Here is a 14,372-nt window from a genome sequence, read left to right as displayed (position 1 = left end):
CAGGCCCCCGCTTGCTTTGTCCTCACTTTCCACCTAACCCCACAACAGGACAAGGTTTTAGCTTGCTCCTATTTATTCACAAGCTCCAAGGGGACGTGCAGCCCCTGAACGGTCTGAACCATGATGTAACAGGATCCTGTGTGACAAATGAAAGCAGTCAGAATGAGGACACAGAACGAGCCTGTCTTCCCTCTTCCTCCTTTCCCTCCAACACGAATGCATCTGCGGGAACGCGGCAGCACGCTTCCATCTGCTGAGGGAGCTGCTCTCTTCTCCTGCCACCCTCCCTCTGCACACAGATGTGCTTGCATGTGGACTGCACATTCCAGAAGGCAGACACTGCTGGATTTTAATCCCCCTGAATTTTCTGATGGATTAAACCTCAAATCTCTAACCATCCTTCTTAATACTACAGTAAGTATCACGCATATTGATTGCACTGACTTACAGCTGAAATAAAAGCAAAAGGCAGTCAAAATGAAATATCTGAAAAGCAATCTGTGCTGCAAGTGGATGGGACACTAAAGCATTCTGGATTATTTTCTCCCACCACCCTTTACCCTGCCCAGTGCCCGATGAGGTAAAAAACACTGGCTGCAGCAATAAAAGTTGCAGGTACATGTGTTACCCTCCACCTACCTGTAACCCTTCAATGGCCAGTTTGAGGATAGATGGTGTAAGTTTGGAGGCTTGCTTGAAGGAGAAGTTGCTCCAATCTATAATTAGAATGAAGCCATTTATCTGAAGCTCCTGATCTTCGATGAGCACTTCCAATGACAGTAAGATAGCCCGAAGGATATCTATGAAGGAGTTCCTAAAGAAAAAGCAGGAAAAAAAACAATCAATGGTTGTAGTTATCTTCAAACCTCAAGACACTCAGCTTTGCTGTGGATGGGACATGAGCAAGGGATAGGGATTTATTCTGTTAGAAGAATTCTGAAAAGAAAGTTGTTTCAGAGGTGTCATCCCAGCACTCCTGCTCCAAAACTCACGTTCCTCTGCTTGATGTGATAAGTCCTCCTCACTGGTGGATAAAATAAACCCTGAATTAAATTGTCTCGATTCTTCTGGCGTTCCTTACAAAAGGTTTTAGCTAAGCTACTTTGGGAAAATATTTCTCTGTGGTGAAATGAAACGGATTCAGGCTATCAGTTTAAATCCCTTCTCCTTTGGATATGGTTTACCAGGTTTTTTGTTTGTTGGGTTTTTCCCCCCCTTCTTTTCTTTCTGTTAAAAAGAGGAAAATCAGAAAAGGAAATAAATCGGTACAGTAGTAGTACAAACAATATGGTTACAACTAGGCTCCCTGGCTTCCAGCTTGTGTGGAGGGAATGATCCAAGGCTGTGCATGATAAAGTTTGACTGTTGCCTTATTTCTGTGAACAAAATGCAGCATGGAAGATAGCTGCATCCACTCAAAATGGGAACTCTTTATTAATTAGCAGCTACCAATAGGCTGGCTGCAAGGCTTCCCTCAGCTCTGGGAAAATAATTAGAAACCTTGGAGGTCCTGAAGGAGATAGCAAGTGACAGAGAAGAAAATGCTGACATATTTTCTTTAATATGAAAGTCTGTACTGAGAAGCCTGGGCTGCTCTCTGCTTCCATCTCATGTATTTTACAAAAGCGACTTGGGCACTTTAATGACTTATTCCACATTTACACCTGAGTAAGCTGAATCAGGCCCTCTCGTCATCTGCCCTTCCTGTTAAGGTGATTTACAAACAACGGATTCTTTTAGAGAGCAACAAGCAAGGAAATCTCACATTTTGATGAGGCCTGAGGTCTATTACAGGGAAGGCTTACGCCATGTTCTCCCATGGAGATTTTAATTTAATACTTTTCTGCTGTTTTCTTTAATTTAAAACAAGTCATCCGAGCCTACAAGAGCGTTGATTCAAATTCTGCCTGAGAGAAAAAAAGCTACGTGCAGTCAAAACAAACTCTACCGTCAAGACCTCTACCCCTCAATGGCAGCAGTACAAGATAAATTTCTATTAAAGCAAATGGTGCAGTGTTTTCTTAGTCATTCTCTTTTCTCTCAGCAGGTTTCGAGTGGAAATGTACATTCCTTCTCTAAAGACACAGTCTCTTGAAAAAGCTGTTTCTGAACTGTGCCTCTGCCTAAGTTAGAAGCTTCTCTGAAGTACAATTGCTGAGGCAACTTGCAAGACAGAGAGCTTAAAGACACTTAACTTTGGTGCCGCTGGGTACCAGACCACCCCTCCCTCATTTGCAGTAACAGGACAGCCTTGACCTTTCCAAACTGTATGGGGAAGCTGCGCTGAACAGACAAACTGAAGGAGCAACGTAAGGTGATGACATACCAACTGGGTTGTCAACCAACCTTTATTTTTAGTGTAAATTTATTTAAAAAAACTGTGATGTGCATATACTACCCATTGCCCAGATGAAATGGGTGATGATTTTCAGACAGCAGCATCAAATAACTAGACTTTCAGTGATGAAAAAAGCAATTGCACTCCTAGACCTTATCTCCTTAATATACCCTACAGTATTCTACCGCAGCATCCCTGTTCAAGGAGGTTAGTCTTTCACAGGAGCTGCCCTGTGGGAGCTCCCAGAGATGTGCAGGGGCTCCTAAAGTGTCCTCACACACATGCCAGCCTGCTCTACTCTCTTGGCATCGACACAGAATGGTATCCTCATTCACAGATGGGTTTTCTGGCTAGACTGCAGAAGATGGACTAATCCTGAGCTTGATTTAACCCCACGTTCGCAAACCTTAAAACAAACCGAATACTTATTATTACTGAAAGTGTGAAAACAGGGCCACGCTGCGATAAGAACAGGTTTCATCCTTCTTTTGTGGGAAGGAGTTTTCTTAACAGAACATTCAAACTCACGTTCATGATCCTGTTACCTTTGATGCTTTTAAAGGCTATGTAATGATTTCAGCAGGGCTGTATGGAAAGAGTGCATACAAGGCATCTTCTGTAATCCACTTAAACTCTAAACCACAACAAAATATTTAATTTGACTAAGTGCAACGTCTTCCTCCTAGGAGGAATTCCAATCTTCGTTTGAGTGTCTACATAAATTACGAGTTTATCAAGGAATTACTCACCTGTACTTGCCTGTACTTTCAGTAGAAATTATTTGTGTATGAGGTACGGCACCCACTTTCCTTAGTGTGTAACTAATCTGGTTGTCCCTTGCCCAGATCTCCCCTCCCACCCTCTATGTGTTTGCAGTTTTAGGACAAGGTGTAGGAAATAACTCAAAGTGAACACAAAGACGCTTTTCAGATGAGTACAAGGAGACATGAAAGCAGCACACAGGTCCTCCAGGTGGGCTGTTTGTAGGCACACTGTTCGGTGAATGCAGGACCTGGATAGAAATCAGAGTGCCACTTGAGGCTGAAGCCCTCTGCTCCCTAATCTTGAGGCTCTGAGGCAAATCATTCAGCTGTGTGACTGATTTGCATCCAAATCATTTTCTATGCATGAACACAGAACCACTTTCTGTTAGTCCACCTCTTTTGTTCCTTTGCTTAATGTTCCCTTCCCTCCTCCAAACCCACTCCCCACCAGTTTAACCCTCTCACACCAAAAAAGTGAAATAAATTACTATTACACAAAGGGAAATGCATAAGGTGCTGTGAGGATTCAGCATGGAGCCTACTGAAGTGAGCCACTAATGAGTTACAAAAGATTTGCACAAGCCCCAGAAAGACAAAAAGGAGGAGGAGGGAGAGTGCCTATCTGCCTTGGCACAAAAGAGAGTCTTCAAATATCCTTTGGAAAAGGGGAAGCTGGCCCAACAGAAACTAGTGGTAAGGAACAATAATGTAAAGCAAAAATGAAGATGGTTTAGCTGAGGGATTTGGTGGGGAGATTAGCCAAAGGCATAACATGAAAATAAATAAGAAGAAATTACTTAATTATAAGAGGCGTAAGCAGGCTGTGAGAGAATCAAAAGGCTCAGTGGAGTACCAGGGTGCGATGGGAACAATTAAAGGGGATAAAGACATTGCAGGGAAATTAAATGATCTATTTGCATGTCTCTGCCACCCGTCATCCTGAAGAGATACATGGATAGCAAAGATGAGGAACTGTCGGAAAATAAGGGGTCAAATAAGGCGCACTGCAAGAAAGCGATACATTTTGGGGAAGATAGCATCAGCAAAGGCTTTTGACATTACTCTCTCTAGACAGTTAAGCACAGGCTCTCTTTCAGGCATGCTAGTGAAATTAATTGGATTATTCAGATGGTTAAAAGTATGAACGTACAGAAGTACTGGCAGCTGAAGCCATTAAGATGGTCTGGTAGTAAGCAAAACCAAACTGTCATTAAAAATATGAACTGTCCCACAGGACAGCAGGCTACCAAGTTTGGACCATTATCTTGGCAGTTGCAGACAACTCAGCTTAACACCCCTGAGTTAGTACGCGGTAAGAGCCACTCTCCTGTAATACTTCAAATGTGGCCAAAGCTGAATAAGATTCAGCAAGCTGCAAACATGGCATAGGTACAAACCAGGTAGGACACTACACCTCGCTTTGTACCCACCCCACACAACAAATCACCAATGGAGAGCAGAAATGCAGACTTAGCTTCTAGTGGTGGGAGAGCTGGTGCCGTCCTGCAAGGAGGATTCCCACCAGGAATAATGCATGGAAGAGGAAGCGGCGAGAAGAATCACCAAAAGAACATCTTCAGGTTGCCCCACATTATTTGAGCTCATCAAGCTGAGGCGGCTGGCTGCACCTTGAATCCTGTGTGGAGTTTTGGGCCCCTCACTGCAAGAAGGACATTGAGGTGCTGGAGAGAAGTGTGTCCAGAGAAGAGCAATGAAGCTGGGGAAGGGTCTGGAGAACAGGTCTTGCGAGGAGCAGCTGAGGGAACGGGGGTTGTTCAGCCTGGAGAAGAGGAGGCTGAGGGGAGACCTTATTGCTCTCTGCAACTGCCTGAGAGGAGGCTGTAGTGAGGTGGAGGTCCGTCTCTGCTCCCAAGTAACAAGCGATAGGACAAGAGGAAACAGCCTGAAGTTGTGCCAGGGGAGGTTTAGATTGGATATTAGGAAAAATTTATTCACCAAAAGGGTTGTCAAGCACTGGAACAGGCTGCCCAGGGCAGTGGTGGAGTCACCATCCCTGAAGGAGTTTGAAAGACGTGCAGATGTGGTTCTTGGGGACACGGTTTAGTGGTGGGCTTGGCGGTGCTGGGTTGACGGTCAGACTCTGTGCTCTTAAAGGTCTTTTCCAACATAAATGGTTCTGTGGTTCTATCAAAGGCTGCGAAATGGAGAAACAAACAACACAGCAGGCCAATGCTGGTGAAGGAGGGAGAACCCAGGAAGGAACATTTTTATTTGTTCCCCCACACAGCCGAGGTATGCTGTTCATGGAAAAGCCCTTGGAACCCAGTCAGCGTTGGGTTTAGAACCAATGTTCATAAGTCATACGAACAAATTTATTTGAGCAGATTAAATTCTACTTTCTGCTCAGGAAGCATTGACAAGAAGCCCCAACTTCCATTAATTTGTTCTTAGAAAGTATCTGGGGCTTTTTGGTGCATGTGTTTTTAGAAATTTAAAATTCACCACTGATGAAAAAAGCACTGGAAATTACTGACATACAGTCCTTGGAATCCATTTCTAGATTCAAACACATGCTCATGAGCAGCTACTCAGCCTTTCTGCCATCAGAGGGAAATGGCAGCCAGTCCAACCACTGCAAGACCTGATCTTCACATTTTATGACTTTTGGTGAGGAAAAACCCCTTCTACAAACCCTGCACAACGCAGGGAAGCCCTTGGCTGAAGAATAACCAGGAATAACAACTGCAAAATGAAGAATTGTGACTAAACATGGTGACTCACTTGACTAATACTGCACCAAAGACGAACAGGCAAACAGAAGAGCTCACAGCTGACTCTTGTGCTGAAAAGGGCTTGTTTGCCTCATCTGTCTGAGGTCTGAATAGCACATATATGCACAGAAATCGGCAAGGCTTGTCTGCAATTCACAACAAAAATGGGTTGCATTCACAGCGAATGTTCACAACAAATATTTTGACCAGCTGTGGGTAACTTTCTTCATAGAACAATTCAAAGCTGCTTAAACTCATTAGCTGCAAAAATATGAATAATTCACCAGCACACAAACTGAAGAAATTCTTACACAATGAAGTTTTTTTCTTATTTTGTAGGATACCAGCCTCTTCTTTGTCATGTTACAGATTTTTTCATTTCTCTGTATAAGCAGAATATATGCACACAAAAATCCTACTGAGTAAAACACAGGTTGCATTAAGTTAATGTCATAGCTCCAAATTATTCTTCTTTCACATCCAGTGTAGCTATCTTTGGTTGTTTCAGCATGTCAGCTTCAGATCGGCATCTCTCCTGTTTTGTAATGAAAAGATAGCAAGTTTTTCCCCACAGCATCTGTGTAAGTCTATAAATATAGTTCCCAAGTAACTTCACATCCAGGATAACAGACTAGATAGATAAGTGTACTGTTTTTTTTTTTTTTCTTCAGAAGTGTTCAGTCCAGCAATGCATTGAACAATATAAAGAACAACATAGACTAAGCTGAGACCTGAACTGTCTTTAACAACATCAGAAATCCACTGCTTAGCTTCTAACTGAAGAGAGGCCAGTCACCCACAGACATCTGGCTACCTTTGAATTCCTGCCTGGAGTGGGCTGGAAGCCTCTGCCATTGCCTGCAAAGGGAAAATATACCAGCCTGCAGAAAGAAGCTGCATCAGTTTATTCTTTTATCATGCAAAAATTGCCTCTCGGAGGCTTTCTTAAAGTTGTAAAAATATTCCCCTTGTTATGTTTCTGCTGGATGTTCTTCTATATACCAGTATTATGAGGTTTTTTGCTGTCACTCTCCACTTCAGTTGAACTCCATAGCAACCAATAGCCCCTGAATTACATGCTCTGTGTTCAAGCCTGTTACGAATCTCCTCCTACACATGCTCATTCATACCGTGGGCACCCTCACCAAATGAGTACTTTGTCCCTGATGTCAATGCGACTCTGCGAGGACCCTTTCTTATGTGTAATTTGGCTGAAAACCAGGGACCTTCACAGCTCCTGTGCTTGGGGAGGCAGAGCACAGGTGGTGGGGCTCTTCGGACCGCTGATGAGTCCAGCTTCCACCAGAGACCTACACAGGGGAATGGGGACATGGCCTCTGCTCTTCCCTTTGCCTCAGCCCAAGGATGTGTCACACCATCTAGAAGGGATCAGTCCAAGATAAAGCATAAAATTCCCTGTGCTCTCCAGAAACTTGATCCCAAATGGGGCTGGCAAATGATTTCAACCCTGCACAGCACAAGCTTAATGATCGCACAAGAGGAGTCTGCTTGGGCACAGCGGGGCAGCCCAGCTAGGCTGGGCTCAGCACCACGCAGGGTGAAGCCCCCCTGGAGCAGTGGGCAGCTCTGCTTTGCAGCCTGCTGCTGAACGGAAAGGTCAGAACTGAATCTCCAGTGCAATACGAGTGCTCTTCTGGCTGTGGGCTTTATTCTTTCAGGAGTTCAGTATTTCTGAGCTGATTTTCTTGCCTTTTTAGTTCCCAGAGCAATGTCGTGCTTGCACACTGTGCAAGTTTCTCTATTGAGAGGAATAAGTGAAAATCACAGGCAGTGTGTTACAATACTGTGGAAATTATTAAAAGCCCTACGCTACAACCCCATAATGCAGTCAACAAATCAGTTCTACAGAGCCACAGCAGCAACTTGGCTGGATACTCCCAAATGCAATGCCCCCTTCAAGGAGGATGGGGAAGATGGGCAAAGGGTACATTCCAGCACAAGCACAGTCAGGAAGTTCGTGGTGGTTTCAGATTAGATGTCTCTGCTGTTAGAAACTTCAGAGATGACACGTGGGAACAGACTGATGATCACAGGTCAGGGTACTGTTGGAGACGAAGTTTTTAATCTCCTATCATGACCTTACCAATGTTGTGATATTGTTCCCTCAAAGCACAGCTGTAGTAATAATGAGCAAAACAAATGTTGGTACATCAATGGCTTATGGTTGGAACCATTAGGATTGATGACCTCTGTTTTATTTTGTTCTGTGTGACTGCATTGCCTTCTCTTAGTCCCTCTTAGCACTACAATCCATCCTTGCATCACACTAAGCTATTTGCTCAATTTCTTGCATCATTGAGTTCCACAAGTTAATTTTTCATTACAGAAAAGGAAAAGATTTTCTTTTGAACATTATGAAGCCACTGTTTAATTACAGAAAGCAAATATACAGCTTCTTTGTTTTGTTATTAGAAGAAGGTACAAATGGCACCACCGATTCAGACTCCCTCCTATCATGTTTTCCCTGTGTGATTCCACTGTACCTCCTCTATCTCTCCACTGCATCTTCAACATCTTTCCATTTGAAATAGCCCAGGACTTTTCACTCTTTCCTGATGCAATTGCCTCACTTGTTCATAATGTTAATGAATTCCTTTCATTGCTCGTTTGTTTGCACAGTTATATTTCTTACATCCCCTTCTTTTTGAGATAATACAATGTAAAGTGAATTCAGTATTCCAGGTGAGTTTGGAATATCAACATACACAAAAGAATATTATCTTTTCCAATTTATTTTCCATCTCATTCTTAATGCAGTTTAACATCTAATTAACTTTTCTGACCACCACTGCACAATAAGTACACTTCTTAATTGTGCTGCCCATAATGACCTGATGTTTTTCTTAAAAGTTTAAAAGTAATTGACAACCCAGAAGAAACTGCATGGAGTTAAGAGAGGATAAGAGGTCTGCATACCAGATGTGGCCGCATATTAAAATCCAACATGTTGTTGCACTGCGCTTAGGCTTCTTTGCATAATAAATGCTGCTTTTCTAGGTCACTCTAGAGTTTTCCAAGTTTCTGTTAGTCTTCACTAACATACACAACTTTCCATTTACTTTTTGTCACATCACAACTTACCTCACCTATGTCTGCCAAAAGACTGTTAACTGCTGGGCATTAGAGCAATGCAATTTTGCCACTTGCAATCATGCACCTACACTTATGCCTGTACTTAAATCTGGGCAGTGAAAGTGGCAGACGTTAAAAGAGATGTACAAGTGATGTCAAACACAAAAAGGGTTATAAATTATTTTAGTTTGAGCCCTTCTGTGCCAAAGATGACAGAAATGAAAATATTTAATTATTTCTTATAAGCAAATTAAAAGGATGTCAAGCATTACATAACAAAGAGTTTTCCTACTGGAACAATAGGCAACTTTGATACAGCTGACAAGATGGAGGAACTTGATATTATTTGTTTTGATGGATGTAGAAATGAACATTAGGGAACACAAAACAGCTTCTATAAAGACTCATAAGACAGCAGTCTAGGAAAAATTAACTGCAGATCTCTTCAGAAACAATGATGAAGAAACTGAGCAGGGGAGAAAAACCAGAAAAAAAAAAAAAAAAAGAAGCTCTGTACACTTAATAAAGACCATTAAAAGTGTGTGGGATCATGATGCTGCCAGCCACAAAGAAACTGCTTTGCACAGTTATGCTGAAAAGGATACGCAGTGCCATGAAGCTCAAGAAAAACAAGCATTTTTCACCCTAGCCACCTTTGAGTGGATCATATTTCGTACAACTTCACTAAGAAAGTGAAGGAATGAAGAGCAACAACAATTCCCCCTGAGAGCGCAGATATTTTTTCCAGAAATCCACTGAAAGCATAAACAAGAGATAGCTGTAGAAGACTCCAGACTTCACAGAATCCTTAATGAGAAAGAACATGATGCAATCCAACCAACAATGAGAAGCCTAGTCAAAGGTTACCAGCAGAACCAGAAAAAAAGTATGTCTTCTTACTCGCATTTTCCAGGTTTGCCTCAGGCTTCATTGGGTATCAGACCTCCCGTGTGAAAAGCAGCTGACGAGAAGTTACTTTGGGAGATCTGGATTCCATGGACACATGACTCCCCAATACATCAATTATCAAAAGACTGATAACTAAATGAATTTTATAACTACCAAGCAGAAAACAAGAGTTATGGAAGACACCATCAGTCTGAATCATACTGGATTGCAGGAGAAACCTTAGGAACTTGCCTTGGATTTAATTCTATAGGCAGGATGAAGGAACTGCTCCTATAATGACACCAGTGAGGGAGGCAACTGCTCCTTTTGGAGAGGAATCGCTGAACACAGAAATCAAGTATCATCAGCTCTATGCTACATATCATTGCTAGCCTTTTACTAAGTATATTTTTGTATGGATGACAGTAATGGAACAAAAAAAGGTCTGCCTAAAGGAAGAGAAATATATTTTTCTGTGGATTTTCTTCCACTTATACAGAATAGGTGAAGTAAGAGGAACAAAAAAATGTTTAGATCCAGAGAGAGCTACCACCACCTGATGGTTTGCAAGTGAGGAAGTGAGCTTTTCTGGGAGGTACAGGGTTTCTTTGATAAAATAGTCCTTTGAAAGGGTCTTGGGTTTTTTTTTTTGGCCCTGAGGTTGCAAAATACTGTTTTCTGAGAGAATTGCAAGATAAAGGGGAAAGAGGTGAGCCCAGAAGGACTCCCTGCAACACAAAGAGCCAAGAGGAAATTTTTCCAAAGGAATCACCTGAACAAATTAATGGGACTGGCCCAGCTAATTTAGAAATACAATGTTTAGACTGGCTTTCTAAAAACACATGAAGTAATTATGGAACAAAAATATTAAAGTGCAGGTTACAAATTGAAAGTTAGAAACCACCAGGTTTGCAGTAGTTCTCAAAATACCCCCTATGCAGGATCAGGGGGCAAAATAGGCTATATTAAATTTTTAAGTATTATTTCTATAGCCATAATCACAGAGGGAAAACTTAAACATATTTTAAAACCCTAAGACGAGTACTTCATTTTCTGTGAATGCAGTGACTTAACGCATAATTTCTTTGTTTAAAAAAAAAGAATGGGCAATCTACCTGAAGCATTTAATCAATGCTTTACTTGTATTTCATTATCAGGATTTGAAGTCTTAAATTTCTGCAATAAACTCTGCCTTTTAACCAAGATTACAAATCTCCTGATCCAGCAGCATGAAGTCTTTTTCCAGGGTGGGATGGGTCTTTCTGTGACATACTGACAGCAGAGATGTGCAGTAACCATTTGAGATCCCAAAGGCAGCAGAAATAGGATTGTGGAGAAATAGGATTCAATACAATTGTTGTATTGACTCTACGGTACTTACTGGTGAAAGGAAGCCCAGCCTTCTATCCTCTACTCCTCTGAAGCCAGTATAATTTTTGATACACACCAGTCTCCAGCAGAGTACACATAAGCGTTGCAGGTGCAATGTGGCCCTGCCATAGTCTGGATTGACTGGGCAAGAGTTTTGACGCAGCTGCACTTAAAATCCATGCGTTTTATTATGTTTGGCAATTGCCTGTAGGTTACCTCCCTGCATTGTATGCTAACATAGCCTTTGCTGTTCGCTGCCTTTCCCTGACTCTAGTGCAGTTAAATGAGACAACACAGTAAATTCCTTAAATTTCAAGCCTACTCTACTAAGACAGTGGTTTTGGCTTGGTAGGTCCAGCAGCATTCAATAACAGCATTTGAAGTCCCAGAGATTAGATACTCATCTGTGCCAGAGCCATACCACAGTGTGTTTTGCAGTTAAGATTAAGGTGGCTTTACACTAGTTAAATTTCCTTGGGTGTAGGGATGCAGCTGCCGATTAGCAGGGTCAGCAAGAGCTCTGAAGGCCCTCCTTGGGCTAATCTCCTTGAGGGCAGCCAACAGGACAGGCCATGTGGCTCCTGCATTAGTTGGAGCATTCCCTCTACAAACACACAGCCACCACTACATCTGCACTGCAACATTTCACAGACAGCCACACTCTGTGCTTCAGAAGCTCCCTCCCATGGGAAAACTCAATACCACTGAAGGTAAGACGGACACAAGAAAGTGCCATTCTCACCCATCGCATCTGCATACTCCTGACAGAGTATTTACTCACTGATACCTTCCTTAACTTTTAGAAGTTTTATTGGGGTTATGTCAGAAAGTCCCCATTGGAGGATTATTTCTAAACAGGCTGCCTACCTAGAGATCCTGCAATTTTCCACATCACAGACAGGCATCATAACCTTTTCACAAAGTGCCTACATTTAGCCCATGCTGGGGCTAAACTACAGCACTTACTCTATAACCCAATGACCCTTTCCCAATTGAGAGGGGGAATCAGGAAAGTCAGAGGAGATCCAAAGGTTGAAGTAAAGACAGATTCAATGAAACAGCAGAACAAATAAAGTGTACGAGGTTATACGCAGCCCGGAGCATCTAGCCATCACAGTCCTCAAGAGAAGGAGAAGAAAGAACTCAAGCAGAAACTTCAGCAGGAAGTCCTCTTCCTCAGCCAACCTTCCCCCTTTATGATGACCATGACATTATGGTCTGGGCTACACCTGTAGTTAACCCAGGGCAGCTGCCCTGGCTGCCTCAGAGCTGCTAACGGCCTGCCTGGCAGCGCTGGGCTGTGAGTCTGTGCCAGCCGAACCAGGACAGTCTCTGACTTCTTCAGTAAAAAATCCCGTGTCAACAGTCCACAAAGTGCCTCCATTACAAGTTCATCTTAATCATTGCAAAATGTTTTCTAATTTTCAGAAATCTAATTCTGCTTAAGATTACTTAATTTGCTTTTATTCTGTATTCTCAACCCCCAACGAAACGGGGAACAACTTACTACTACTTTTTCTTAAGGTAAATTTTCATATATAAGAAGGTTCCTATGCCATTTCTTATTGTCCTCAACTTTTATTACATTGTCCTATTTTCCAGACTTCTTGTTTCACTATTCTTTTTTTGACTTAGCTTAGATTTGGCTCTCGTGCTAGTACTTAGGTTACAGGTCAGTTGAGGTGAGTAAAGGTGAGTAACTGGTGGTGCCCTGCAGACAACATTCCTGTAACACAGCTCAGAGACAGCGCTTCCTCAATGGCATCCCCTTACGGTATCATTCCATTTGTAGTCCATCCTTTACCCCAAATCCTGTTGTGCTCAATCAGTATTTTCTCTATTAATGAACCATGAATACCTTATTTAACAAACCAAAAGGTGAGAAAATCCTGGTAGAGACAAATGTGTCAGCCTGGACTAAACCAGTACTGGCAGGTATGTCTGGTGTCTCACAGGGCTCCTTGGCTTTTAATGTGGGGTCTACCACTGATATGTCTCTTGTTGAAGAGACAAAATCACCCCCAAATGATCCTGAATTATTTTTAAATGAGTCATGTAAAATGTTCTCTGAAAGAAAGTGAATGTACATGCACCTGTGCACACATTTTAGCAGAGAATAGTAATAAGATGCTGGAAAAAAGGAAAGGCATTCATTGGCAGCTACAGCATACATAAGTTGTCATTTTCACTAGACTTGAAAGCTCTTTTATTCGAACAGAAATGCAGGCTTTATCAGAGTGAAACTGAATTTAAATTGCAGTAGCCATCTAAAAGTGGCTTACATGTAAATGAGAACCTAAGAAATAGAAAGATTTCCTACCATCTCTCCCTAGGTCAGAGTTTGTTCCTTCTCTTTTTTTTATCTCAGTTTTCAAATGAATATTGTAGTGCATTTGGAAGCAGGATTTTTCAGCAGTCTCTTTCAATATAAATCACATTTCTCCTTTTGTACTTACACAACAGATGGGTAGGATTATCCCTGGGAAAACAAGGTAATGCATTCTTATTCAGAAACCTCGCGAAGTGAGAACAGCTTAGAAGAGCAGGTCCAAGATAATAGTAGAGGATGGAGATGACTTAGATAAGGTTATTGCACTCCAGTGTGGACTTTCCTGATCAGAAATACCTATTCAAAAGAAATTCTGTGGGCTAATACATACCCTAGCACTCCGAAGGGGTATAGGGACCACATACACACTGTAGATTAATCTGTGCATGTTTAATGCACGTGACTGGCATCTCTTGGGTTTGCTGTGAAAGGAAGCCAGAAGGAAGGAAAGAGTGAAAGGTTTAGCGCTGGCACGGGGAGCACATGCCCCTGATCACACGCTCCTGATCACACTGTAGCAGTGGCCTTGTGCTTGTCACCACTTTTTTTTCGCCTTTATTACTTCATTCATATCTGAATGTACAGAATTAATTCCCTCTACTGACATGGCATAAAACCAGAGGAGCTGAAGTTATGGCTTTGTGGAAGGGAGAACAGGACTATCTGTGGGAAAGAACAAGACAGGCGTGGGGATGGCTCATAACTGGAACTCAATGAAGAAAAAACTATATTGGTCTAAAAAGGTTTTAAAAAAAAGTCTTAAGCTTCCTGCTTTGTTAGTTCAGACCATCAGCTGCATCTCTGGTAAAGTGTGCGAGAGTATATATCTTGTAATGTACATGTGCGAGGGCTTCTGC

The 14,372-nt window shown here is 42.2% G+C and overlaps 1 protein-coding gene across 1 annotated transcript in view; it reads right to left on the bottom strand.

The window, feature by feature from the left end:
- Nucleotides 1-14,372, bottom strand: part of CLVS1 (clavesin 1) — an 82,657-nt gene that overhangs the window by 58,761 nt on the left and 9,524 nt on the right. Inside the window, exon 2 of the mRNA XM_086472699.1 lies at nucleotides 640-814. Within this exon, the coding sequence (XP_086328825.1) occupies nucleotides 640-814 (175 nt within the window). The remainder of the gene's footprint in view (nucleotides 1-639; nucleotides 815-14,372) is intronic.

The sequence above is a fragment of the Leptosomus discolor genome, chromosome 13, assembly GCF_034619465.1.
Source record: "Leptosomus discolor isolate bLepDis1 chromosome 13, bLepDis1.hap2, whole genome shotgun sequence".
NCBI classification, from domain to species: Eukaryota; Metazoa; Chordata; class Aves; order Leptosomiformes; family Leptosomidae; genus Leptosomus; species Leptosomus discolor.
The sequence above is the reverse complement of the archived record's forward strand: the minus strand, read 5'-3'. Positions and strand labels throughout refer to the sequence as shown.